The sequence below is a fragment of the Phyllostomus hastatus genome, unplaced genomic scaffold (assembly GCF_019186645.2).
Source record: "Phyllostomus hastatus isolate PE091 unplaced genomic scaffold, TTU_PhHast_1.1 phas_scaffold_46, whole genome shotgun sequence".
Classification (NCBI taxonomy): domain Eukaryota; kingdom Metazoa; phylum Chordata; class Mammalia; order Chiroptera; family Phyllostomidae; genus Phyllostomus; species Phyllostomus hastatus.
This window is the reverse complement of record NW_025334032.1, coordinates 31432041-31458971: the sequence shown is the minus strand read 5'-3', so window position 1 is coordinate 31458971 and position 26931 is coordinate 31432041. Positions and strand designations below refer to the sequence as shown.

Here is a 26931-nt window from a genome sequence, read left to right as displayed (position 1 = left end):
AGGAAACCCAGCTGACGCCTGACTTGAATGGGCAAATGCCACAATTCCTGAGAATGAATTCATCAGCAACGCCACCTGAGTGGAAGTGGTTTGTGCCTGACAGGATTGACCCTAAAAAAAATTATGAGCCTAAAGCTGCAACCAGAGAGATTCAGCAAAAAAACAACAAAGGGATCAATGAAAAGTTTCGAGAACCACTAACTATAGAGCGGTGGTGGAGAGCGGCCCTGGTGCCTGACATGGGTCGCATCTCTTGGATTGTCAAAAAGAAACAATGGGTCCCAAATGCAGTCACTTTTGCCAAGTCCCACCAAAACCAAATACCTAATCTAACTGTAATTTTAGCCTCTCCCAAGAATAGAATTTCAGACCAATCCGTCTAGAATTTCTTGTCAACCCCAGTGAGGAAATATGCCTCATAGGACCCCTTGCTTCCCCCAAGGGAAGGTGACCTTGCCTGAAATAATGCTCTTTTTTAACTTCCTGGTCTCAGTCTGCTTCTGCCTATAAAAGTCTTTCATTTTACACAGTTCCTTGGAGCACCTTTGCATTTACTAGATAAGATGCTGCCTGATTCATGATTTGCTTGATAAAGTCAATGAGATCTTTCACTTTACTTGGTTGAATTTTCGTTCTTTAACACATTGCTGTGGTGACTGGGGTTTCTTCAAGCCCTACTGTACTTAAACAAGAACATTTCAGCTCCTTCTCCAAAAATGAGGCGGCGTGTCCGGGATTGGGCCAGGCTCATTCCCAGAGGGGGTGAGTGTCCCTGCCGTGGCTGGTAACTCTCTGCCTACGTAACTAACCTCTGCCATTGGGTCCCGTGAGCCTTCAATAAATGGTGTTACTACTGTTATTGTCATCCTGTTTTGGAGGAGAGTAACTTGGAGGCTCGGTCATGGCGAGTGGCTTGTTCAAGATCACCCAGCCTGAAGGTGAGAAAGATGCAATACGAACTCGACTGCTAATGCTAACACCTGTGCTTCTCACTCACCTACCCAGGCCTGAGGCAGACAGTACCAGGCCTGTGTTTTACTCTCATGCCCTGCTCACCGCCACTGCCTGCTGATGTGCCCTCTACGTTTAGGAGCATGGACTCCAGGAGCCAATCGCCAGGTATGGCTGTACAACCTGGGCAGGTAGGTTATTTTAGCTCCATCTCTGTTTTGTCATCTGTAAATTGGGGGTGGTCAGTCCTGCCTCCGAGGGCTGTTTCTGAGGATCAAAAGGATGAATACGTCTAACTCCCAGCCCACGGTAAGTGCCATATACATGAGAGCTCCTCGTCACTGCTGATCCCCGCATTCATTTAGGGAGTTGAAACTGTAACCAACGAGAGCCAGCAATCCACTGGAAATGACGTGACTAGAGAAAGTCTGCACAGAAAGACAATCTGTTTTTTGGGGTTTGTTTTCTTTTAAAAAACAGCAGGTTTCTCCTTTTCTGACAGGAATCAGTTTTGCTTTCATAGAGGGAAATTTTTCCTCCAGCTTAAATTCCATGAACCACTGGGTACCTTATAAAAGGCATTTCTTTTTCTTGGGCCTGAGAGAGGTTCTGTGAACTGGGAGGAGACAGCAGTGAAGCAGTGGAGAAAGCTGTGAGTTTCAGTGTGCTAAAATGGGACTGCATCTTTTTTTCTCTAAAAACCCACATCTGAGGGTTACTAACCAGGTGCAGAGCCTCCGCCTATTCTGCTTTCGGCCCTGAGGCCTCCAGGCCGTCGCAGTCGCAGTTCCTGCACAGCGCACACTTGGCCTTGGCCCTGCCCCTTGGCCCCCCCAAATCCTGAAGCACAGCCTCCTTCTTTCACGTGTTTCAAAGTAAATGGAGAATTTTGGAGTTTCCTTGAAACAGCCTACTGAAGATATTTCAGAGAGACAGGGAGAAAAAGAGCACCAGAGTATGAAGTTATGGGCACTGGGAAAGAGAGGCAGCTTGGCAGGGCTTCTTGGAAAAATTCATTCCAAAGAGCCAATCCCAAGCAGGGCACGTGCTTGTAGCTCTGCTTCCAGGACACAAAAAAGAGCAACCGCTCTCAGAAGTTTACCTAAAGGCAGGAGGCTGGGCAGACACTGGTCCCGAGGGCAGGCCCCGGAGCCCGGGCTGCAGGCCTTTGGTGCAGGCAGGGAAGTTTCCCGCAGGAGCCCTGGGTCCTGCCAGGCGAGCCCCAAGTCACACACAGACACTCGTACTCACCTTGACTTTGGAGGTGGTGGAGGAGGTGAGAAGGCCTCCACCCCATTTCTGTCTTTGGGGAACTCAAAGGCGAAAGAGGCCGATTTGCTCATCCCAGTCCCAGCTTTGTCCTTCTGCCCGGAGGAGCTGTCTGGGGGGCACAGGCGGTGCCAGGTGGAGGAGTTTGAGGGGTCCGTGGTGCCAGTCTCCGTCTCTCTCCCCCAGCTTTGACTCAACAAGTCTTGCTCCACCTCCTCCTCTTCCTCGATTCGGCACTGACGGGTCCAGGCCCCGGTCTGGTACCGGGGCCGCCTCTGGTCCAAGGCTGAGGAGGTGCCGGCGGCTGGTGGGGGACACCTGACAGGGTCCCGACTGGCGACACCGTTGGCCCGGCAGGAAGAAGCGGAGTCAGCAGGGCACCTGGATGAGGGCTGAGGCCCAGTGCCACCGCCCGAACTCCCCTCGCTGAGGTCTGCCAGTGGGGAGGCTGATGGTGACACGGGGGACCCTCCGGGGCTGCTCCTGGACAGCTTGGGGGGAATGGCAGGCCTCCCCTGGGAGCTGTTCTCACTCGAGTCCAGGCGGCGGCCCTCCCTGGGGCTCCTCCCCTGCCCCGCTGAAGTCTCCTCGTCACCTGCCTCAGAGTCCCGGCTCACAGGCTGGCGCGGCCACTGCACCCCCACCGCGGAGTCGGGGCTGCTCAGGTAGATTGTCCGGTGGTCCTCTTTCGGGTGGGCCGCCATGACTGTGATGGTGGCTGCCACCTGCGGGGCCATATCCAAGCCTTCCCTGTCCTGGCCCCAGCCAGGTGCCGTTTTCTGAGCCCAGGTGTTAGCCGTCCGTACCTGGCCGTGGCCGGGGGCCACTGCTGCCGGTGGTGCCTTGGCCTGTGGCCTGGAAGGCACTGGAACCGCCTTCTTCCTCTTGGTGCTCTCAGCATAGATGGGCTCAGGCTGCACAGCCTCCCTGGGGTGGGCTGGCGGCTGAGGCTCCCCGTTCAGCCCAATGCACCTGCTAGAGGGCACCACGTGGCAGCCAGCGTCCTGCTGCTTCCCCTGCACAGGTTCCTTCATGAGAGAGCAGTAATCATTCTCAAGAGGCGGAGGGAAGGGGCTGCTGGTGCCGCTGCTGGTGCTCCCGCAGGAGAGGCCATCGCAGGAACTGGCCGCCTCCGAGGGAGGGGACAGCTGCTTGGGGCCTAGACGGGCTGGGTTCTCTGCGGGGCCCTGGCTACAGCACTCCCTCGGGGAGCTCAAAACCCGCTTCATGTCCTCACCTGGCCCCGCACAGGTGCCCTGCTCCCAGCATGTGGGAGAGCAATCCCTGCCGCCAGATCTGCACGGGGGTCCCTCAGCCTGTGAGCTGTCCTGGGCTGCAGGGACCAGGGAGCAGCAGTCCAGGATGGAGCAATATTCTCCCCCTTCGCTGTCCCCAGAGGGGGAGCACCTCTGATCGCTGTCGTCCTCCGAGGGCAGGGACTCCCGCAGGGGCTGTGGTGAGCCCTGGAGCCCAGGGCCCTTGTGACAGCCAGATGTCATCCTGCCAAAGGCAGCCTGTTTCTGGTGGAAGCTCTCCTGAGTGGAAGTCAGCTCTTGGTAAGGAAACGTGGGCTTTTCTTCTCGCCTAGCCTTCTCTTCGGGGAAGCTCAGCGGGTGGAAGGAGGTGTTCCGCTCCCCCAGGGGCTCCGGGCTGTGCAGGCCGACCGTGGCATACGCAGGCGGGCCTCGAGAGTGGCCATCTGCCGGGGCCGAGGGCCCGGTGGGCTTCTGAATGCCGAGGAAGCTGCCCAGGTAAACCATCGACCTGTCTTCCTGCTTCAGGGAGGGCAGCTTGCTGGAGGGCCGTCTCCAGAGGACCTACACAGCCCCAGGGTGAAAAGACTTATATTAGACCTTATCAGAGAAAAAAAGGAGAGAGAAAAAGCGAGAAGGAAGTGCTGTGACTCTGCAAACCGTCTTCCGGGCTGCAGCGCACCAGCGGGGCGGCAGCTCGCCCCCGGACCTCCCCACAGCCCTCTGGCCGCTGCTAGCCCCGGTCCCCAAGGAGCCTGTGGTCGGCCTAGACCCAGCGCTGCCCCGCCCACCTGGGCCCGTCCTTCTTTCGGCTGAGTCTGCAAAGGAGGGGAAAAAATCACTCTAGAAAAGAATATTTTGCCTTTTCCCTCAAAACTGCTAGATAAGATAAGTTCTCCTATGGGCTTTGAATATTGATTTTTGGGTTTTGTTTAATTTTTGTTTTGTGTTTGTTAGTCTTTTGATAACCGTGTCATGACACATTCCTGAAGAAAGCGGTCATGAGGCTTTTTAAACACCTTGGGTGAGCGGTGGGGGCGCGGGCAGGAGGCTGAGGGCTGGTTTCGGTGCTGGCCTGTGCAAAGAGCTGCTCTTTCTCCCAGGGACAGGCAGTGGCCCCGCCTGGGCCTGTGTCAGTGGCTGGAGTAGCTTAGGTACGAGACAGGTGAACTGGTCACTCTCCTCCCTGAAGTCACTGTCCCCGCCGGCTCCCATTCTAAGGCTCCCCTGACACCACTTCTGGCAGCAGCCTCAGAGTCGGCCCCGCATCTGGCTCCTCTCCAAGATGACTCTGAACAGAGAGAGTACTGGCTTGGGTCTGTGAAGGTCGACCCGGTGAGAGGATGGAACCAGCGTACCCAGGCTGCAGCGGCCCTGGGGGAAACGGAGCTCGGTGCAACCACGGGAGATGCCTCTCCGCAGTGACGGCTCCCCGACCTAACGCTGACCTCTGATTTCACACACCCTCGCCCACCCTTCCTGAGTCACTCACTGTGATAGTCTGGGGAAACTAGAACAGGCGAAGAGGTCACTGAGGTAGCCAGCAGTTCTTAGAATGTGTTGTTTTAGGTCCCCAGTTGCAGAACCAGGGACTTGACCTGCAATCTGGGCATGTGCCCTGACCAAGTCCATTGGCTGGTGTGGCTCAATGGACTGAGTGCTGGCCTGTTAACCGAAAGGTCGCTGGTTCGATTCCTGGTCAGGGCACATGCCCAGGTTGCAGGCCAGGTCCCCGGTTGGGGCATATGAGAGGCAACCCATTGATGACGTTTCTCTCGCACGTCAATGTTTCTCTCCCTCTCTTTCTCCCTTCCTCTCCCTCTCTCTACAAACTAAATAAATCTTTAAAATAATTTTTAAAAAAAAGAACACATCCTGGAGGTCCAACTCTGCCAGCACGTCTGGAGGCGGCAGGCTCTCCGTGCCCTCTAAATAACATGCCTTGGCAAGCATTCCATGTGGGATGAGCTGAATGGCCTACTCTCCAGGGACGCCGCTGTTCTTAGTGATCCCATGTCAAAGCCGGTGAGATCCGAGCTTCATAACAGAGAGCACAAACACTAGCCGGGAGTGGGATATCATTAAGGAATGACTTAATAGTTTTAAGTGTTATAATGGTATCGTGGTTATACTTTTTAAAAGGCTTTACTTTTTTTAGAGACATACCAAAAGGATGTGATGACTGGCTGTCCTTTAAAGTCATGGGAAAGGGAGGGTGGGGCACCGGTAGGGACGAAACAAGACTGGTCATGAGGAGGTGGTTGTTGACACCAGATAAATCACGGTGGGTGCGTGGAATTTGCCATGCCGTGTTGCTACTTGTGCACACACTTAAAATTATTGATTAAAAAAATTGCAAGAAGCCTCATGCTGTGTGCCCTGGTAGTTATCCGAATGAACAGTGAATACAGGCTCCAGATGAACTTCAAGGGAGGGAATTCATGGTCCTTAGCCTACAGGAGCAGACTGGCAAGGGGGCGGCTGTCAGGAAGGAGGGGTCTCTAGGCTCGCTGATGGGCAGCCGTCCTGTGGGAGTCTTGCTCTGACAGCCCGTCCTGTCTGCCAGCCCGTCACCAAGTTCGGCAATAGGACGAGCCCCCGTAAAAACACCACGGATTAGTCAGGCTCACCTGCGGGACGTCTCCATTCATGTTCGCCTCTGTCCACACATCAGAGGCATCAGAGCTCAGCATGGTGGGCTTCACGGCGATGGTGGGCTTGGAGTAGGGCGAGCTGTTCACACCTTCATCTTCCAGGCGGCAGTCCTCGGACCTGGGGGGCAGGCGGGGAGGTGGGGGCAGGCTACCGGCTCTGGGCTGGGGGTGGCCGGGTGTCAGCTGGTGGTCGCTCCGCAGGCAGAAGCAGTTCTTACAGGACCCAGGCTTCCAGATATGCTCCACAAAGTCACTGCACGCGGACATTTTCGGGCTCTGGGGGTTCAGTGGGATGGTCTGGTGCATCTTGGGATGCGCTGGTTCATCCTGCACCTGGCTGTCTGGCGTGGTCTTGTGGGAGGCAGATGTGGGTCACAGAGCAGCTTCCTGGAGAGGAAGAACACCGGCCTGATCAGAGATCTCCCCGCCAGAGGACAAGAGCATTACTGCTTAGGGTCTGATCGTCTGGGGAGAGGAGTGGGAGGGAGGAGGAAAGCAGGCGAAGAAAGCTAAAGACTAGTATTCCATTTACGCCCAGGCCCTCGCCCATTCCTCATAAGGCTCTTAGTCACTCTCTCGTGGTGTGGCCTCATCGGAAGCTGAAAAACTAAACACAGCTCTATTATGTGAATAGAGAGCATAAAAGACATTTCAGTCCCTAAAAATAAACCCCAAGTACCTGGAGGTGTAGGGGCAGTTGCATGAGAAGAAATCACACAGACGAGAAGCCTGTTATCTCATCAGGGCATTTCCGCCACTAGGGGTCCAGAGCCTGGGACTGCCCCAGAGAAACCAGAACTAAGAAGTAGAACAGTGGGTACAGACAGCGGCTTCTGGAGGATAAGCCATGATTTTTAACCAGGAACTATGTGAGTGGGGAGGCGAGCCGAGGCCCTAAAAGCAGGGCTGTGATCCATACGTGGGACCAGGCAGAGATGGAGGGGGTGAGAGAGGGGAGAGGTGTGGTGCCCGCCTGCCCCCGCGGCGGACTCTTGTCAGAAGGTCTGGCATCCTGGAAATTTACCTCCTTCCCCTGCTTCCTGTACATCATTCAACCCGGCGCTCGGTGAGCTCAGCAAGGCTGCAGCTCCAGGCCAAGGGGAAGACAGACAGAAACGCATCCGCACCACAGTGCTGGGGTCTAGGGGTGGCAGGACGGGATACAGGAGAGAGGGAGGAGGATCGCACAGTCATTTCCCCAATAACCCTGGAGATAAGGCAGTCAGCTGGCCGAAAGGCAGTTGCCTCTGAGAGTAAAACCGAAAGCAGAGAGTGCGCATCACAGCACTTCGTAAATTCCCCATCCAGGAGGAGCTCAGAGGGTTGCAGGTATTAATTAATCACCTGAATAACAACACCCTGTCAGGCTGATGTGTCCGTTTTATATGGATGGGAAAACGATGGCAGCCACACAAACTAAGACCTGTCCATAGACACGAAGAGTTCCGTAGATCCGGAAAGAGAAGCCAACTTTGCTGGCAACTCCTCACCTCACCATGTCATTGGTCAGACCAGCAAATTTTGACTCGTGTGCTGCGAGCATTTTTAACACGTGCCATACCTGACTATTTAGTAAGGGGAACAGCCAACACAACAATAGCAGTCCGGTGTGAATGAATCAAAATTATACCTATTTTTTTGGTCAGACTGGCAAAAAAAAATACTTTTTTTTGGTGTGCCACAGATTTTTAATAATGAGTTTATGTGCACCACGAGATGAAAAAGGTCAAAAATCACTGCGTTAGACTAAAAGCTTACAAGGCCTGTTCACGAGAAAACAGTTCACTGAAGAACCTAATGACCTAACGTGAACAGGTTCTCGTTCAACAGGGAGTGTTTTGCCCTGGGTTTGCTCTCCACATTCTTCCCGTGAGAACTTGCTGTGAGGCTAAACTACCAACAGGGCTAACCAGGTGGAATGAGCCAGGTGTCCCAAAGATCACTCCAGAATCTCTGTGGGAAGGGCTATCTTTCTGATCTCCCACACTCACAGGCAGGAGTGCTTATGCAGCAAGTGCTGAAGCTACGTCTGCCTGCTTTGCCTCCAAAGTTAACCCTGAAGCCCTGCGTCTTTAAGCTAAATGAACGCTCTGAAATAAAAGACAATATTTGTCTTTCGGCAATGGTCGTTAGGATGGCACACATCCCTCCCTTGAAGATGATTGCAGGTTAGGCTCTTCTCCCTCCGCCCCAGTCGCAGGTTCATCCCTTCCTTGCCAACTTGCCCAGAAGAGGTCACTAAGCTTCAACAAGCAGAGGAGGACAGCAGGGATTTTTCTTTCTCCCACAATCGCAGGCCACAGAGGGCCTGCCCTGAGCTCTGCTGCTGCATTCTGGAAGACGGAAAGAGTGGATGAAGGATTTTGGTGTTCAGCAGTGCAAGTCTCCATACTCCTGCCCCAAGGTGAGGAACAGGTCCTTTTCTTTCCCGGGAGCTGATGAAGGCCGCCTTCCTGGCCACAGAAAAGGCAGCCCCCGCTTCAAGTACAGGAAGAGGTTTTGGAGCCCCTCAGTGGGCTGGAGGAAGGGAGCTTGGAAACCAGTTCTGCGTGGGCTCCCCATGTTCCTGCAGCCCCTCATGAGGCTGGGCTGTCCGAGGGGTCGGGCATCCAACTACTTCCTCAGAGCTGCCATAGGTCCATGAAGAAGCAGTTGGGGGTGGTCGCATCTTATTTCCTCAACAGGCAACTGAGAGCAACAGACTTGCCGTGCATGGCTGCTTGGTGCCAGAGGTCCCCCTCCCTTGTAGACCGTGGCCGCTGCAGCGCTGGGACTTCTGGCAGGCTCTGGGTTACCCACACGGGGAGGCTTCCTTTAGAACCCCTCCCTTTGTGAGCACGCTCTTGGCTCTGAGGCCCGGAAATTCTCTGACAGTGGGCACAACTTTCATCCACACGACCACTCACAGATGCAAAGTTAACAAAGCCCCGGGCTTCTCACCATCACGGGCTCAGCGGCAACTGGTTTCTCGGTCACAGCAAACAACTTACCACCGTGTCAAGCTCGAAAAGACTCTTTTCCAGTTCTATTTGTTTAGAGAGGGCCTGAGAGGATCTCTATTTGTTTTAAGTCAAAGATGATGAAAAACTCAAGTGGCATTCACCAATCGGGAGCAGCAGCGCCTCGCCTACCAGCGAGCTCTCCACAGCCTGGGAATGGCACCTTCCCAGCCCACATTCCTTACCTCTGAGGGGAGGCGGCCCCCAAATTATGCAAATTCCCCCATTTCTGTAGGAGGCAGCAGTGTGAGACTAGAAAAAGACTTCAGCATTCTTTCTGATTCAAGTCATGATAAAATACCTTTGCCTCTGCAAACTTGTGCACTAGACTTGGGGCTACAGCGTGCAAGACTGAAGCTGTCAGACTCCTACCTCCTTTTAAAAAGAACATGAAGAGTGCGGGCCAGATCCAGGGCCACAAAATTAAATATTTTGGCTCATAACATTGCCCCTCATACTCGCATCAAAAGTTCTTTATGCCTTGCCCTGAAACGACAGCATACCAGAAAACACTCCTCTGAAAATTGTACACATATTACAATTAAATGAATGCAACATCAGAAAAAAGAACATAGGTATGGAAAGAGGCTGGATTTCAACAACCCATTGGAAAGGATAGAAAGGAGAGGGACAACCTTAAAAACACACACGCGTGCACACCTCCAAACAGACACACACAGAGGGCAAGTCATGAGCTCCACCCAACTTCTCATATCCCCTTTTTTCTCCTCCAATGCTATGTAATCTGCTCCCAGCAGCAGGAATGTGTCCCACATTCCTGAAGCCACCGTAAGGACTCTGAGTTAGAATGGGTTAGAATGGGTTAGTCCTGAACCCACAGTAAGGACGCTGAGTTCCACAAGACCCCGCAACAAGACAACAACTTCAGAATTCCCCAGGGCTTCTTGTCCAATTTCAGACTCAAAAAGGGATGGGGTGGTTACCATCAGTGCAGGCTGGTGACCAGTAAGGCCTCCGGAACCTGCCTCGGACCGGGAGGCATTGCAAAACTCCCGGCCCTTTGGGCTTTGCTATCCCATCGGCTGTGCAAAGCCATGTGCTTGCTGGCTGGGCTTTATCTGAGAGAAATATACACAGTTACACGGCTAGCCGGTCCTGCCTCCATTCCCAGGCACAGCACCTGAAAGTGGGGAGGTTCTATTTTGTATGTGTGTGGGGGGGACGGGGGCGGCTGGAGAAGGGACAGCAGAGGCAAGGGTCACGAACATGCCCACGACATGCCTTACCGAAAGCTGAGCCATGGCTCAGGGAAAAGGTATCATCTCAGTACTTCTGGACACTCCGAAGCTGGCATCTAACCCGGTGCCGCATAAGGAGCAGCTATGACCCTGGGGTCCCAAACCATCAGCCCTCTCCACTCCTTTGACAATACTGCTGCGGCGGAAAGGAAGTCTCCGCGCTAGCAATCCCAAAATTCTACAGTCTTGCCCCAAAAGGAGCAGCGGGGCCAGCAAGACCAGCAGAAGAGTCGGTTTCCCCTCCCGGAACTCCAAGGAAAGTTTCCCCTTTTTCCTGAACGCAATGCTCGAATGAATCGAAAACACCCCTCCGGCTCCCGTGCCCTCCAGGCTCCGCGCCTCCGCCTCCGGCACAACCCCCGGCGCACGCGGTCCTCGCAGCTCCACCCGCCCCAAGCGGTCGCCTGTCACCCCAGCGGACGCGACAAGGGATCGCCTGTCCAGTGATCGCAGCGATCCTCCAAAGCTCCCCTCTGCGGCCACGTTTGCTACACAAAAAGAGGCCGAATTTGGAGAAAGCGTCGCGGGCTCACCTCAGGGCCACGCTCTCCCGGCCTCGCCGTCGGTCGCCGAGTCGCCAGCCGTCCGGCCGGGCGCCCGGGAGCATTGTTAGGAGAGTGTGTGCGCGCGGTGCGTGCCCGGCGGCGGGCGGGTGTCGTCTGCGGAGCCCGGCGGCGGGGTGGCAGCTGAGAACGCGGCTCCGCCCCCTCCGCCTCCGGTGACGCCGCGCGCCGGGCTCCCGCCGCACCTCTGCACTCTGCGCGGCCCGGAATCCCTCCGTCCCGCACGCCTCCAGCTCCTTCGCTGGCGGGCTGCTGCTCGTCAGCCTTATTCCCCAAACTCTCCACGCCCGGCCCCTCCTCCCGCCCCCTCCCGTTCCCCACCGTGAGGCTCCGCCCCCGCCCGAGATTTAGCGTAGTCTGACCCCGAGCCAAGCCCCCCTAGGCACTCCTCCCCAGCCTTGGCTCTGTGCGGTTCTGCGAGATCGAATTTCGGTGTTTGCAGCCTTCCACGACGTATGCATAGGTGTCCCTTCATTCATCAGGCTCTGCGGGGAGGGGGTGTGTGGTTGGGGGCGGGGGGGGGGCAGGGAGGGTATAGCACCAGCTCTGGATTGAGGAAGCAGAAAACGAGGGGTCGCTGGTGGAATGATGAGGTCAAGACCCGAGACGGAATGCGAAAGCTGCGTGGGCTCCGTGATTGTCAATTACTCACGTCCTTGGGAGGAGGGTGGCGCCAGACCGAGGCGGGCTGGGAATCCGGACGGCGGGTTCCAGGTCCTGCCCAGCCTCTGGACTGATTCGAGGCCTCAGGCAATTTGCTTAATCTCTCTTAATTTTACTTTGCCGGATGTGGAATGCAAGGGTTGAACTGGAGATTGCTAATCTGCCACGCCCCTGGGACTGCTGGGTCTTCTGCGGGCCACTAGTACACCTGTGTTTACATCGTTTCTATCCAGTGACTCTTTCACTGGGATGGATGGGACGAGTTAGAGACAGTCCTCGGGCTAAAAATCTTTTCACCAAAAGTATGGCAGCCTAAGGCCCAGTCAGTCCCCTCCCTTCCTTTTGCTGCCTGAGACAGGCTCACACCTTGACCCGAGTGTGTCCTCAGGCAGCCAGCGCCAGGGAGCCTCAAACCTCCCACTTGCCAGGCCTAGGGTATGATGTAAAATGGAACAGGAAGAAGCCCCCAGAAAAACACCTGCGGGTCTCCTCTCCGCTCGGGGCCTCCCTAGGGAGTCAGCGTATTGTAATTCCAATGAGGGTGCTTTGACAGTCAGCCAGTCAGGATGAACCTGCAAGGCCCCCACCCCGCTGAGAAAACGGAGGCTGGTTCCCGCACTCACCTCGTGATCTGGCTTGACGGAACCCAGAGGGGAGAGAAGAGGGAATTTCAGGGGAGAATGGGAAGTGTTTACAGGAACAAACTTAAAGGACACATGCACAAAAACTAGAGGGAGGGTGGTAATGGGAGGGAAGTGAGGAGGATTGGGTGGGTGGGCTGGAATGGGAGTAAAAGGGAGAAAACTGTACTTGAACAATGATTAAAATAAATAAATAAATAAATAAAGCAGGGCTTAGAGGGTGAGAAGGTAGGTGGACTGGAGAGAGATAGAAGGCATGCTTTTGAGGTTTGGCTTCTACGAAAAAAAGGAGGAAAGTGGAGGGAACAGAGCAGATACTTCCTTGTGCTCCAGCATATCCAACAGATATGGAATTTGGGGGAAGGAGTGAGGGTGGAGGTGGAGCTAGCATTCCTTAAGAACCTACCCTGTGCCAAACAACTCCACAAGGGGGACATCCTCCCCATTTTATAGAAGCAAACTGAGATGCAAAGGGACTATCATTTGTCAGAGCCCATCAGCTGTAAGTGGTAGTACCGGGATTGGAACCTGGAGCTGTCTGGCTCCGCTGATGGGCAATTCCACTCTGCCATGCTGGCTGCCGTGCTCTCTGAGTGCTGGAGACCAGCCCTATCTTTCCTTCTTTCCAAAGTGAGGCAAAACCCTTTGACCAAACTGGTTAGGCTCCATCAGCATCCAACAAAATGGAAGGGTCCAGCCCATTCACTTGCCAACACCCAGGAGGCAAGTGGGTACAAAGTCATCTGTGCTGGAGAAATAAATGATGTCAGCAGGTGCATGCAAGTCAGCTACAGTGTGAGAGGGCAAATGCGGGGGTTTGAGAAGTTTCGGGTCCCTGTGATTCAGGACAGGCTCTCCCTCTGTGAGGCCCAGAGGAGATACTCACCTGACAGGACTGATCAGAGAGGAAGCACTCACCTTCGCACTTTATTTCCCGCCCTTTGCCTAGTCTGTCCTTAATACCTGAACAGGCTGAAGAACAAAATGAGAAGAAGAACTTGCTAGTGGAATAGGATTGGCTGTTCTGTGGTATACAGCAGCAACTGAAGTGTTAAATCGGTCGTTCTGCAAAATAAACTATTCTCAAGTGTTTTCTGCGCTCACACAAAATAAATGCATTATACTGTAGCCGCTGACATCTAACGTGCATCGGTTTTGACACCAGCAATGTGGCCTGAAGGTAGCTTCATCTTGCCTAATGAAAAGACTCAAAAAATACTTCAAAAGCCTCCCTTAGATCCACATGAAAATGTCCATTTTCTTACGCAGTGCTCCGCCAGTGGCTGTGAAGTATGTTTTCTCCTCAGTAAAGCTACGGTAGGCTCATGCATTTTAATAAACAATGCTTGTTGAAACTTCCAAACGGCACCCTGCAATGCAGTGCAATTTGTGTATACACAGCATTCCTCTTCTACCTGCTCATCAGTCCATTGTTAGGACACTTTGCACTGTAGGGCTTGGGTGCCCTGGTACAGATCAGATCTGGAAGAGGAGTGATTCCCTTCGGGGTTTCAGTCCATGAGCTCCATACTGTACAAGAGAGCAGTTACATTTCAGGAAACAAGAACACAAGCTGGGACAGGTGGGGCTTGAGGGCAGGGAAGGTAAACTGGTTCAGAATTAGAAAGGCAGAATGAGGAAGTGCACAGCATTAACTTACAGTGGTGCACCGCATAACAACCGCATTTCCATTGATGACAGACTGCTCCTGTGACAATGGTCCCATAAGATTATAATGGAGCCAAAAAATTCCTGTAGCCTGGTGACCCTGTAGCCACCATAACATTGCAAGGCAACCCATTTCTCATGTGTTTGTGGTGCCGCTGACAAAAACAAACTTACCGCATCACCAGTTGTATAAAAGTATAGTGCATAGTATTATGTACATAATATTTGATGATACATGACTATGTTATTGATTTATATATTTACTATACATTCTATTTATCATTATCTTAGAGTGTGTTATTTCTGCTTCTAAAACAGTTTGCTGTCAAACAGTAAGCCGTGTTATGCCAGCAGCAGCCTCGTACATCTTGTGTTTCCCTTGTCTCCTGATTGCATCATTTTCTCTTGTGCTTGATTCAATCTCGTGTTTAGCACAGTAACCTGCTGTACAGGCTTGTAGCCTGGGAGCACTGGGCTATTCCATGGAGCCTAGCTGCGTAGGCTGGAACATCTAAGTTTGCGTAAGTGCCCTGCGTGGTGTTCACACGATGGTGAAGTCACCGAACCACGCATTTCTCAGAATATATCAACATTGCTCAGCGGCGCATGACTGTACTGAGAAAACACTAGCTGGGGTGTCTGAGGGCTTAGACAGTGTGAAGATTGGACAAAAGTTATCCCATGCAAGGTATGTCCCAGGTTGGAGAATAGACCTGAAAAAAAAACAGAGGATCTCTCACCTTAAAGGGAGAAAGGCGGACAATTTTCATCCATAAACATTCATTGAGAGCCTTCTACTTATGAAGCACGTGACAATGTACTACAGGGAGAAAAAGAGACATGAGCAAGAGACTAAATATAAGCGCTGTGAGAGGGAGTTAGAAGACAGAAGCACAAACAGTGATGTGGTGAAGGAAGGGGACTTAGATGAGAAGGATTTTAACTTGTGGACAACAAGGATTTTCCAGACTGGGAGAATGGTATCCGCCAAGGGATGGACGTGGGAGAGGCAGAGGCTCCTCCAGAGATTCGCCGGCCGGTCTGACGGGAGCCAGGCTGGGACTGCAGGGTGACACTGGGCGGAAAAGGCTCGGCTCTCAAGGGAGCCAGCAGGAGAGCTCCAGCGTCCCCAGTAGCGGAATGACGTCATCCAAGTTGCTTTTTCATTAGCTCCATCTAGACCTTATATCTCAGATGGGTTAGGAAGTGGGAGGGAAGGTTGGAGACAAGGAAACTGGCTTAGAGTTTCTGTCTCTGGTCCAGATGGGAGGTAAGGGGCCTTGCTAAGGGAGGTGGCTCGGGGGGTGGGTGGAAGAATCGATGTTGCATGGGTGGTTTTGAAAGACACAAAGAGGAAGATATGGGGACCGGCTACATACCGATTCATTATGAACAATAATATATTCATTAGTCATCGCGTCATTTATGGAGCGCTTATGCTGTCTCCGGCCCTGTATGCTAAATGATTTACATGTCTTCTCTTACTGAAACTTTACAGGAATTCCAAGGTAGGTTCTGTTATTGAGGCAGAGAAAGGAATCAAAGGTGAACTTTAGCCTCCGAGAATGACAGCATTAATGATGGCATCATAAGTATAAACAAGGAAGTCAGAGGGTGCAGTCTGTGGTCTCCCGAGTCCGAAGAGTGTGGTAGCCATCCAGTGAGCGGAGTGATCACGTCACGTGCAGTGTTTAGAGCCACAGGAAAGACGAAAGAAGTTGGGGGAGTATAATGAAGCAGGAGCAAAGCTGATTGGAAGAGTTGAAAAACTGGGCACACGGGAATCTAGAAGAAGCCATAAAGAAAAAGATTGGACTCTCTCTCCCAGACTTTTTTTTAAAGATTTTATTTATTTTTAGAAAGAGGGGTAAAGAAGAAGAAAGAGAGGGAGAGAAACATCAATGTGTGGATGTCTCTCACGTGCCCCCTACTGGGGCCCGGGTCCGCCACCCACGCATGTGCCCTGACTGGGAATTGAACCAGCAACCCTTTGGTGCCTAGGCCGGTGCTGAATCCACTGAGCCACACCAGCCAGGACTCTCCCACACTTTTTAAACCCAGAGCAGTGAGAAGAAAAGTGTCTTGGAGAGGCTAGCCAGGGAGCGGGTGTTGTCAAGGAAATCCAGGTTCCAGTTAATTGGGTGAGGAGGGGAGTATCTAAGTCCAGCTTCTGCTCTTAGTGGCTTTGTTTATAACAGCAGGGAGTTCCGTGAGAGAACTAAGCCAGAGGGAGGACAAGCGGAATGGGACAGGTGGGCTTGATAGGGCTGCAAGTAGGGCCGAGAAGCATTTAACTAGGAGGAGGGTGACCCCAGGTGAGGGAGGGTGGAGCACCTGGAAGCCATGGGCACGTGCCGGACCTGCCCTGGTGGCATCGGGGGTCCCAAAACCACCACAGGGGAAATTGGGAGGGGAGGAAGGGGATGGAAAAGAACTTGAACATTTGCCGTGAGGAGCTCTCTGGGTTCCTTCGAGTAGATGATGTCAGCAAATCAGTTAAAGGCTCGGCTAGCCAGCAGGCTCAGCCCCTCCCTCCCCTCATCCCTTTTTCCTCCCCGTGATAATCAGTTCTTCGAGCTGCCAGCCCGGGGTTATCTTTTGTTTCCCTGAGGTGTGGAAATTCAAGCAAACTTATCCATTAATCCCTGTCCTGTGCCCCAACCTTTTTAAAAAAATGTTTTCAACATCCCGTTCCCCTTGACTTTAGTCCTGGGCAGTTCTCCACAGGAAGAAATATTCTAAATAATTTGCAGTATCACATTCCAAGCACTGAATAGATTCCACCACCCCTCCCCAAAACTGAAAGCTATTATTTAAATAACTGCAGGATATCAGAATCTCAAACCGCATGGAAGTGAGGGCCAAGGGCTCAAGATTGTTGTGATCTTTTTCTGGGATGGAGAGCTCAGATGTCAGATGTTGAAGAAGAAAAACAGTTTCCCCTCTTTTATAGTATAATTACAGTTCGACATGCCTTCAGTGATAGATACCTTATTGCAAATCTCATTTCCCTGCAAAAAATGTTACTATTTGGGGTTGAATTGTGTTCCCCCACCTCCCAAAAAATATATATTGAAGTCCTAACCCTCAATACCGCAGAATGTGACCTTATTTGGAAGTAGGGTCTTCAGAGAGGTGAAGTTAAAATAAGGTCAGTAAGGTGGTCCCTAACTCAGTATGACAGGTCATTATAAAAGGGGGGAACTTTTGGACCCAGCGACAGACACACATAGAGGAAACGCACGTGCAGACGCAATGGGAGAAGAGTCCGTGTGACTGAAGAGACGCATCTCGTGGCCAAGGAAAGCCGAGAATGCCAGAACGCACCAGAAGCAAGGAGACACAGGGAAGATTCTTCCCTTGATCTGTCAGAAAGAGCCTAGCCCTTGCTGACACCTTGATCTTGGACTTCTAGCCTCCAGAACTATGAAAGAATACATCTCTGCTGTTTTAAGCCAGCCAGGATATTTGGGAAGGGGGGGTCCCTTTTTTTTGGCACTGTTGTGGCAGCTGATATGGTAATTAGGAAACTGATGTGGTTACTAAAATGAAAGTGTTCCGATGAGTGATATGTTGCTTCTAGACAGAAAATGAAGATTTCTCAAAAATCAACTCCAAAGAACATACATGTTAATCAATGCCCACTATGGATGGAATGCCAGAAAGTTCATTGTAGGGAGGTCAGAGTGTCCCTTCATTCAACCTGCCCTAGGAAGAGAATGCTCATCCTTCCATCTGTAGCTCCATCTTCTCCAGTATTCAGGGGCTACACGTAGGGGAAGTCCCAATTTCTTAATCAAGCCAGCATTTGCACAGTTGAGAACTCTTTCCCTCCTCACGCAGGCGGTGTGAGCTAAGATGCGTCTCAGAGCTCATCAAGGGATCGTTCTGGGCCCACATATATTTTTGGAGATGGCGTTAATGGACATTAGAGATTACCTAGGTCTAATCTTTCACTGACAGATGGGGACACTGAGTCTCTAAATGACCAATGTGGTTCATCCCAGGTCTCATTGGACGTTTCATAACACTGTTCTTCTGGACTTTCAAGGTTGTTTGGTTTTAATGCGAACTCAGCTGTGTGCCAAGGATGTGAAAATGAGAACTATTTGAGGAATTAATTCATAACTCCCACTGCTTGGCTTTCTGACTGAGCTAGGGTCAGAGTTGGAAAGAAGCAGAATATTTTACATTGGAAAGGGTCACAGAGGAAAAAAAAACAAACCCATTGGAGAGATCTGTTTAGTCACCCTAAAGAAAACCTCCTAATGGTACAGTCATTTTGAAAAACAGTTTGACCATTTCTTAAAGAGCTCACCACAAATTTGCCATAAGGCCCAGCAATTGTACCCATAGATAGCTACCTAAGAGAAATGAAAATATGTCCACACACAAACGTGCACAGAAATGTTTATACTGCATGATTTATAATAGCTAAAGAGTGGAAACAACCCAAATGCCCATCAACTGGTGAATGAATAAACAATATGTAATATTTCCATATAATGGATTATCCTATCAGTATCAAAAAACAATGAAATACTGATAAACTGATACAGGAGAAAACATGGATGGGTCTCCAAAACATTATGATAAGTGAAAGAAGGCAGACACAAAAGACTGTGTGGATTCCCTTTACATGAACTATCCAGATGAGGCAACTCTACTAGAGACAGAAAGGAGCTTAATGGTGCCCAGGTCTGAGGTAGGAAGGGCAACGGGAACAAGGATTAGTTGTAAATGAGTGCGAGGGGTCTTATGAGATGATGAAAATGTTCTAAAGTTGGATTGTCATGATGATAGAACAACTTGACAAATTTACTAAAAAGTATTGAATTGTGCACCTAAAAGAGTTGAAATGTATGGTGTATAAATTATACTTCAATAAAGTTGTCTATTAAAAATGGAATATTATTCAGCCTTAAAAAGGGAGGAAATAGCCCTGGCTGGTGTAGCTCAGTGGATTGAGCGCGGGCTGTGAACCAAAGTGTCGCAGGTTTGATTCCCAATCAGGGCACGTGCCTGGGTTGCAGGCCACAGCCCCCAGCAACTGCACATTGATGTTTCTCTCTCTCTCTCTTTCTCCCTCCCTCCCCTCTCTAAAAAATAAATAAATAATTTTTTTTTTAAAAAGGAGGAAATGCTAGCACATGCTACAACATCTATGAGCCTTGAGGACATTATGCTAAGAGAAATAAGTCAGTCACAAAGGACGAATATTGTATAATTCCACTTGTATGAGGCACCTAAACTAGTCAAATTTATAGAGACAGAAAACAGAATGGTGGTTGCCAGGGCTAGAGGGAGGAGGGAACAGGAAATTGCTGTTTAGTGGGTAGAGATTCCGTTTGGAAAAATAAAAAATGTGTTGAGACGGATGGCAGGGGTGGCGGCACAGCAGTGCAAATGTGCTGAATGCCATGGGGCTGTGCACTTGCAGAAAAGCTACAACGGTCAGCTTTACGTCACACATATCTTGTCACAATTGAAAGAGAGAGAGAAACAGCCTATGTTTCTGTAAGCAAAATGCCTTTTTGGAAGATGAAACAGGTCTGGGAAATCGAATGTTATCTTAAGTCAATGAGCCTTAGTCATTCCCGAGGCCGTGTGTCATTAACCTCCTGTAGGAGAGGGATCGATCTGTAATGCTACAGAACCACAGAAGTCCCAGGCCTGTTGCTGCCTGATAAGTCACGGATGAGAAAACGTCACATGCTCCGCTGTGTCCGCCAGTCCTGTCGCTTTCCCCTTGTCTCCTCCACGGCTACTGTGGTTTGGGCCTGACTGGGTCAGGAGGCTCCCAGGTGTCCTGACCTTTGTGTTGTTTTCGTTGACTTCTCCTGGAAGCCTCTAGCCTTCTGTGAAATGTCACCTCTGAGAGAGACCTAGTTATCATCCACCAAAACCCAGCCGTGAGAATGTCGTCACGTGGACCATATCTCAGGGGTTTGTACTCACAGAGGTGAGCCAGTGCTCTGAATCAAGTTTTCCTGAGGATTGTTTGATGGTAGGGGGAAAACCCTTCCTATTTATCTAAAAAAACCATGTCATTTGCCACCCGTTGTAAAGTTTTATACACCTGTTGAAAAACAAAGTGTTTCCTTTGCTTACTCACCCTTGAAGTGAGGTGGCCTTTTCTCTTTCGTTTCTTATTTTCTTATGGTTCTCCAAGAAAATAAACCATGAAAGGATCTTAAGACAATCTTTTGGACACTTGAAGTATTTTACTAGTAACCAGCATTGGCCCTTGCCAGGAGTAGAACTCCGTTTTAGTACAGTATAGGGAACTCTGGGGCCACGTCCCGTTTGTCCCCACGGCGAATGCCCCCCCACCCCACCTCACAACCACAGCAAACCTTAACCTGCCTCCTTAAACCTCCTTAACCTGCCTCCTTAAACCTTCCTCCTTTCAGGTTTTCTTGAACATGAACTCAGTCACGAGACAGAGGTTACCTGATTTCTGCACAGGGTGGGGGAGGGTGATGTTGGGGAGCAAATAAGCCTTCCCATCTAGCACCTGCAGATACGGGCAGGCTCCCTTCAAGTTCAGCTCCGCAGCACAGAACCGACATAGATTATCTCTAACCTACCTGTGCCAACCCCAGAGCCTCCACAGACACTGACTTTTATTAGCCAATTACGTCCCCCCAAGTCATAATGTCATAAAATTAATATTCTCATTTTGAAGCTCAATAAAGTGATGTGGGGAGGATTTGCAGAGTCAAACCAGTCAATAATCAGGCGGAGAAGATTGGAGGGGCCAAAAATTAATTCATCTCCCAGATCCTCGGCATGAACTCCCGGAGAGCACGGCACACCGTGTCACTGATGCCAGCCCGCTGGCGTCAGGACGCTGTGCATGTGGATTGCATTCCTAACTGGTTCTGATGCAGAAGGAACGGTGACTGAGAGGATCCCAGAGGGACGCTTGGTGGAATGTCCAGTGCCTACAGCATGTAGCAGAGTCCATGAGCTCTGCAGCGACCAGTGAATGGGGGCAAGGGGGACCCATGTCTAGAAGGGGGGAGGGGAGCAAAAGCTTGAACTCATTTACTGGAAGCCCCAGGCCTTGTTAAAGAGTCTTTAGGATAATAGCGCTTTGAACTGGCTGTTCAGTTTTTTCCCTTTTAGAAGTAGCCATGGTGGTTGGCCGGGAGGAGAGGTGGAGAGAGCTGGGTAGAAGGGGGTCAAAAGACACGTGATGGGGCTGATTAACAAGCAGGCTTTGTATGCAGCAGCCAGGGAACACCTGCGGCTCTTCCAGACGGGCTTGCCCAGTAGGGGTGGTTTGAATGAGAAAACAGCTTCCAAAAAGATGTAACACAAGAGCATCAAAGGAAAAGAAAAATGTGCATTTGTGAGATGAGGGGATTGTAGTGTTTTATCTCTGATTCTTCTTTAAATAAACCTCTTATTATCTATGATTCTCACCCTTAGGTCAGGGCTCACGGGATGATGAGGGCTGGTGATTTTGCCCAAAAAGGAATTTGCTTTCAAACAGGCATCTATTCAATAATCTCTTTTCTTAAAAAAAAATAAGACAAATACAGAATCTCTTCCAACTCAGCTGACTAAGGCCGAGTGGGGATGACAGTGGCATTCACTGACATAACCCCACAGAGCCAGTGTCCAGAATGAGGATAAATGTGACTTTTCATACCAGGGCATAGTGCTGCCTTGTGCGTAATTCATTGAAAGAACAGGCATCACAACGCTGTTGCATGACAGAGAAGATAAGAAAGGATCCTCCACATTTTGGGGGGTGTAAGACAGCTAAACCTGTGCTCGACAGATTGGTATTAGGGTCTTATGACAACCAGAAGGAACAGTTCTTGATTTCTAAGGGGCCATCTATACTTGTGGGCAGGGGAAGGGAGAACAAAAGAAAAAAATCCCCATACTTTCCACGGTCAACTAGCTTAGCCCAGATCTATTTCCAGATGCTTATGTCTCATATTTACAGATATGTCCCATAGCTAATAGAGCCTTTGTGAACATCAACTGTATGATCATCCATGTGAGATATCTGTTGCTCCCTCTTGAGATGCTAAACTGCCAGATGAGTTCAGCCACTTGAACTTGGTTTTAGCAAGACTTGGAAGGAATTAAGTGGGGTTTCATCATCGTCACTTTTGGGAAAGCCTTTCCTGAACCTGGAAGCGGAGTTGAAGGTCCATCTTGGTCCTTTCACTGGCTTCCATGTCCTTGCCTATAAAGCACAGCGATCGCTTTCTCAGAAGGCTGTTTTGAAAATTAAGCAAGCTAAGTTGTGTAAAATGCGTAGTTTAGAACCAGGGGTTTTGCTTAGATCTTTGGGGCTACTATAGTGAAGTCCCGCAGGCTGGTGGCTTATAAACAGCAACTATTTATTTCTCACAGTTCAGGAGGCTGGAAAGTCCAAGACCAAGACACCAGCAGATTCCGTTTCTGGTGGCAGCTGGCCTCCTGGCTCACAGGAAGCTGTTCAGTTGCTGTGTGCTCACCCAGTCGAAGGGGCCAGGGAGCTCTCTGGGATCTCCTTATAAAGGTACTAATCCCATTCATGGGGGGCTCCACCTTATTGACTTTATCACCCCAAAGATCACTGCCCCCTAATAACTACCACTTTGGGGTTTCGGTTATAATATATAAGTTTGGGGGCAACCCAAACAATCAATCTATAGCACTTGGCATACACTATGGCCTGGAGAGATGATGGGTGTTGTTAGATCATTCATCAGAAAGTTAAGTCCATTCACTCACTCATTCAGCACATTTTCATGGAGAAAACAGACTCGAAGTGATGCCCTGGTGATACAGCGATGAGCCAGACAGGGAAATGTTCAGACTTTCTGAATCAAACAATATAAAGTGGGGAGGGGGGGTGTCAATGACAGAGCCAAACAGGGCCATGCGTTTCTGATGGCAAACTGTGACACGTACTCAGAAGGGATGATGCTGTATAAGGTCCTAGAGTAGGGGACCCCACCCTGGAGGCGGTCAACGAGGCCTTCCCCAGGAACAGACTCGGCTGCAGAGAGGGCAAGGATAAGGGTCAACCACTTGGGAGGTGGGGCCTGACACAGAAGCCAATGTGAGAAAGGGTATCTGTTCCACTGTGGCTTTAATGTCATACTTCTGGAGGATCAGGATATTTATTGCTGTGGGAAAAGCTAAATTCCAGTGCTTTTCCTGGCCCAGGAATAGCTGTCCTCTGGCCCCACAGGGATAGGTATGGAGGGAACACAGACGATACAAAGGGGAGGCCAGGGGCCTGGGGGAAGACCCCTGGGGGAAGGTGATGGGGGCAAATGGGAAGGTGCCAATAGGATCCTGGGGCAAACACAAAGAGCACTGGGCTGAGGGGTGGGAGAGCTTCATCCTGTCCCTGTCTAGCAGTCTTAGTGACAGATGAGAAAACTAGGGTTCACAAAGATGGTGTTTCCCCAGGATGCACACCCAGTAGGTGGTAGGGCTTGGAGTGAAACCCAGGACTTTTTATCCCACACCACAGATTTGAGAAGATTTGAGAAGTAACTGTTAAGGTTTCTTCCAGGTCTAAAGTTTGATGTTACAAAAGATTCCTATGGTGGAAGGAAGGAAGGAAGGAAGGAAGGGAGGGAGGGAGGGAGGGAGGGAGGGAAAGGGAAAGGAGGGAGGGAGGGAGAGAAGGAAAGAAAGTAAAGAAGGAAAGGTGAGGTAAGCAAGGGAGCAAAGAGAGAAACAAACAGAGGCAAAGAAACAGAAATAAAGGAAAAGAGAGAAGGAAGCTAAAAGAAAAGAAACATCTCAAATTCTATCTGTGACTTTCAACTTTGGAATATGTCCAATTTAATCATCTATCCAACCATTAAAATCCACATTAGTATTGCCACCAATCCACTGCTCTGCCCCCCATAACCCCCCCAAAGGGAAGTCCCTAGGAGAGAGGCAGAACTTCTCCACCATACTATCATGATGGTTACTCTGGCCAATGCTGGATTATCCATGCCAAATACAGGGTGAGCCATGGAGACATGAACCCCTCAGAGAATCAAAACCATTCTGAGTCATTAGCCCCAGTATCCTCACAGCTCCAACGGCAGCCAAGCTGGAGGTTTCTGCTGAGCTTCCTTCTCTTAACCACTTCCAGGCTATGGTTTGGAGCCTCCGGGTTAGACATTAGAGAGAACACACAGCAAAGGGATGATTTACTTTGCACCTAAGACAGACAGCGGGTGAAATCACCGGCCTGCAGTCAGGGTCTGGAGCCCCAGCAATGCCTTGTTTTTCATGACTTGAGCCAGGCCCCTCCTTGGCTGCTCCAGGTATGAGGCAAATGCGCTTTGTCCTTGAGGCCGTTTTGGCATTTCCTCCTTCCCCTAAGCCATGCGACCAAAGACACGGTTCTCCGCGCCAACGTTTGCTTCACTGCCCTCCCCTTCCACAGTCACACAATTCTTCTGTTTACACTTTTGTAAAAAAATTGAAGTGTGTTGCCAGTTAAACATAATATCAAAGGCCCCAAGGTGTTTATTTCTGTTTCTCTATTAGAGGAAAGGAGTCATGGTAAAAATAGCCCTTTGCGGTTCCAGTGGAATTTAAACATTTTTAGAATAAAATGTTGGGAAGAGACACATCCCCTCCTCACCAAAAATCCTCTTTATTTTATAAAGCAGATGTTTAAAAAAATAGGGTCTGCTTTTTCTGTGGGGTACTCAGGTGCGGCATCAAAACATCTTATGAACAAGAAATGGCAACAGCCTCTGGTTTCTCTGGTGTAGAAAGGGAAAGCTGGTAACTAAGTTTGAGATGCCCTGATGCAACACTACATACAAAAATAAATTTTCTATAAAAATAGCACATTAGTAGCACACCTATTTTTAACCAAAGTTAAAGGAAAACAGAAGTATCTTGTTCACAGTTATCCCGAATTCTATCATTCAGGACTTTTAGAGCGCCGGGGGAGTATGTAGAAACGAAAGGATCAGAAAGTGCGGTGGATTTACAAGGTGGTCAAGAGACAAGATTTATGATGAAAATTCTGTTAGGGTTCTAGGTACGTCAGATGAAAGTGCTACCTGGAATTAAACATATTTATAGATAAGGATCTTTAGTCCTCCCTTTGTTGGATTTTACCGGTTGTGATCTGACGCTTTTTATTCATGGTAAGGGTGAGAGAGAAGGCAGACTTGGAAACTACAAGTATTGGCTATTTGAATACTTACCCGTGACTGAACAAAAAAAGCCTGAGAGGTGTCTATGCATTGATGAATCGGAAAGAAAGCTGTTGGTTTGCTCTGTTAATTGCTCCAGGACATTTCTTTTAAAACAAGCTGTTTTAAGAGGAACAGAGGGGAAACCTGCCACCTGGTCTATGCTCAGTGACCTCAGAGAGAGCTCCTGATGTCCCAAAGTGGCGGGGGGGGGGAGTGAAGGAGGGGAGGGGCTGGACCGTCAGAAATGTGACTAGCCTAGAAGAGGAGAGGAACCAGCTGACCTGGGGCCAGTGGGTTTTTATCTACATTGTTACCTGCCTTTCTCTTTCTCACCCAGGGAATCAATCCCTGTACTCTTTGAAACTAGTGTCTTGGTTAACTAATTCTATTTTATTAACTTTTAAAATGAAAGTTACTGTCCTAAATTCATAGCAGGTGCCTTATTCTTTGCTTTGAGTTAAACCATCCCATATCAGAATGTCCCTTGGTGTACTATAAATAATGGACTTTAAGGTGTTGCTCTTGTTGTTTTTTCCAATGTATAATGTCTTTATTAATTTGATTGTTAAACTGCTGTTGCTAGCAATCATTTTACTTACGTTAAGTTGCATTTCCTTTGTATTTTATGTGTAATTTTTCAATTGAGTGCATTTTGTATTAAGGATGGATTATGTACGCATGTTTGGGTCAATGAAAGGTATGTTCTATTTGATTTATTCTTTTAAAATAAAGTTCCCGGAATATTTGACGCCTTCTAAAAGAAAAAAAAAGACAGTCAAGAGAGAAAATGAGGTCAGCTCTTATTAGCACACGGACTACTTGAAAGAAAACTTGACACTTTTCAAGAAGCGGGGGATCCTACGTCGGGGACTAGGGCATTAGAACACATTTCTGTTCAGAGATGTCATCTGTGTGCCATGGAATCCCCGGTCTCATATGTAATATAACACTGGATATATTGGGTCTTGTCATTTAGCTTAGAAAAGATATTGTTGTCCTTTTTGCTGCCAAAATCAGTTCAGGATACAGGCACATGTCTGTTTCTCTTAATGACTCATGATGTATATATATAAACTATGAGTTTGTATTCACACTTCTGAATACGTCTAGTCATTCTCTTTAAAGTTTCCAACTACTTTGCAAAGTAATATTTTATTTGACTGTCTCCAAGTGCTGTCATTTTGTAGCTCCCAAGGTTCAATCCCACGTCCCCTTTGGGCTCCACGCGAGCAGCTCATGTTCTTGCACCACGTCTGCAGGTTTTCCTTAAGTGTCTCCTGGTCTCGCCCTGAGCTTCAGTACACATGTTCATCCTCGACAGGCCTCCTTAAATCTGTCATCACTGACAGGACGCATTCACCCCACCAGTGCGTTCTTCCTTCCTTATTTTCTATTTTAAGCCGTGCTGCCTATAAAGCTCACCCCTTCCGATCGAAAGTTCACTCATCCTTCAAAGTTCACCTCTAGGTCATTTTCTGCACTCCCTCACCGTGTTCTTTCCTTCTTAGCCAAATCCACTCTGAACGCCTATGCCATTTATGTTGGACCTTTCATGTAACTTCCATGCCTCCTTTCATTGTTCTTAACCGTTTCACAGGTTCCTCTCTTCTCTTGCCTTGACAGCAAGAGCCCAAAGGTCAGATATCTTGATTCAAACTCCTCTTAACCTCCAGGAGTGAGCTTTGCATATCAGAGGAGCCATATGCTGTGTTTGAGAGTCTTTGATGGTCTCCCTGTCAATCGTTGTCAAGCAAACATTTTATTCCAAGTCTGATCTTTTGCCAACTTTATCCTCCACCTGGATCACGTTGGTGGTTGTCTGGACGTTCAAGGA

The 26931-nt window shown here is 49.8% G+C and overlaps 1 protein-coding gene across 1 annotated transcript in view; it reads right to left on the bottom strand.

The window, feature by feature from the left end:
- Positions 1–11173, bottom strand: part of PRAG1 (PEAK1 related, kinase-activating pseudokinase 1) — a 49455-nt gene extending 38282 nt beyond the window's left edge. The window contains exons 1-3 of the mRNA XM_045821706.1: positions 10919–11173; positions 6104–6514; positions 2203–4037 (exon numbers count right to left, since the gene is read on the bottom strand). Of these exons, the coding sequence (XP_045677662.1) occupies positions 2203–4037; positions 6104–6433 (2165 nt within the window). The 5' untranslated portion in view covers positions 6434–6514; positions 10919–11173. The remainder of the gene's footprint in view (positions 1–2202; positions 4038–6103; positions 6515–10918) is intronic.
- Between the last annotated feature and the right edge of the window lie 15758 nt (positions 11174–26931).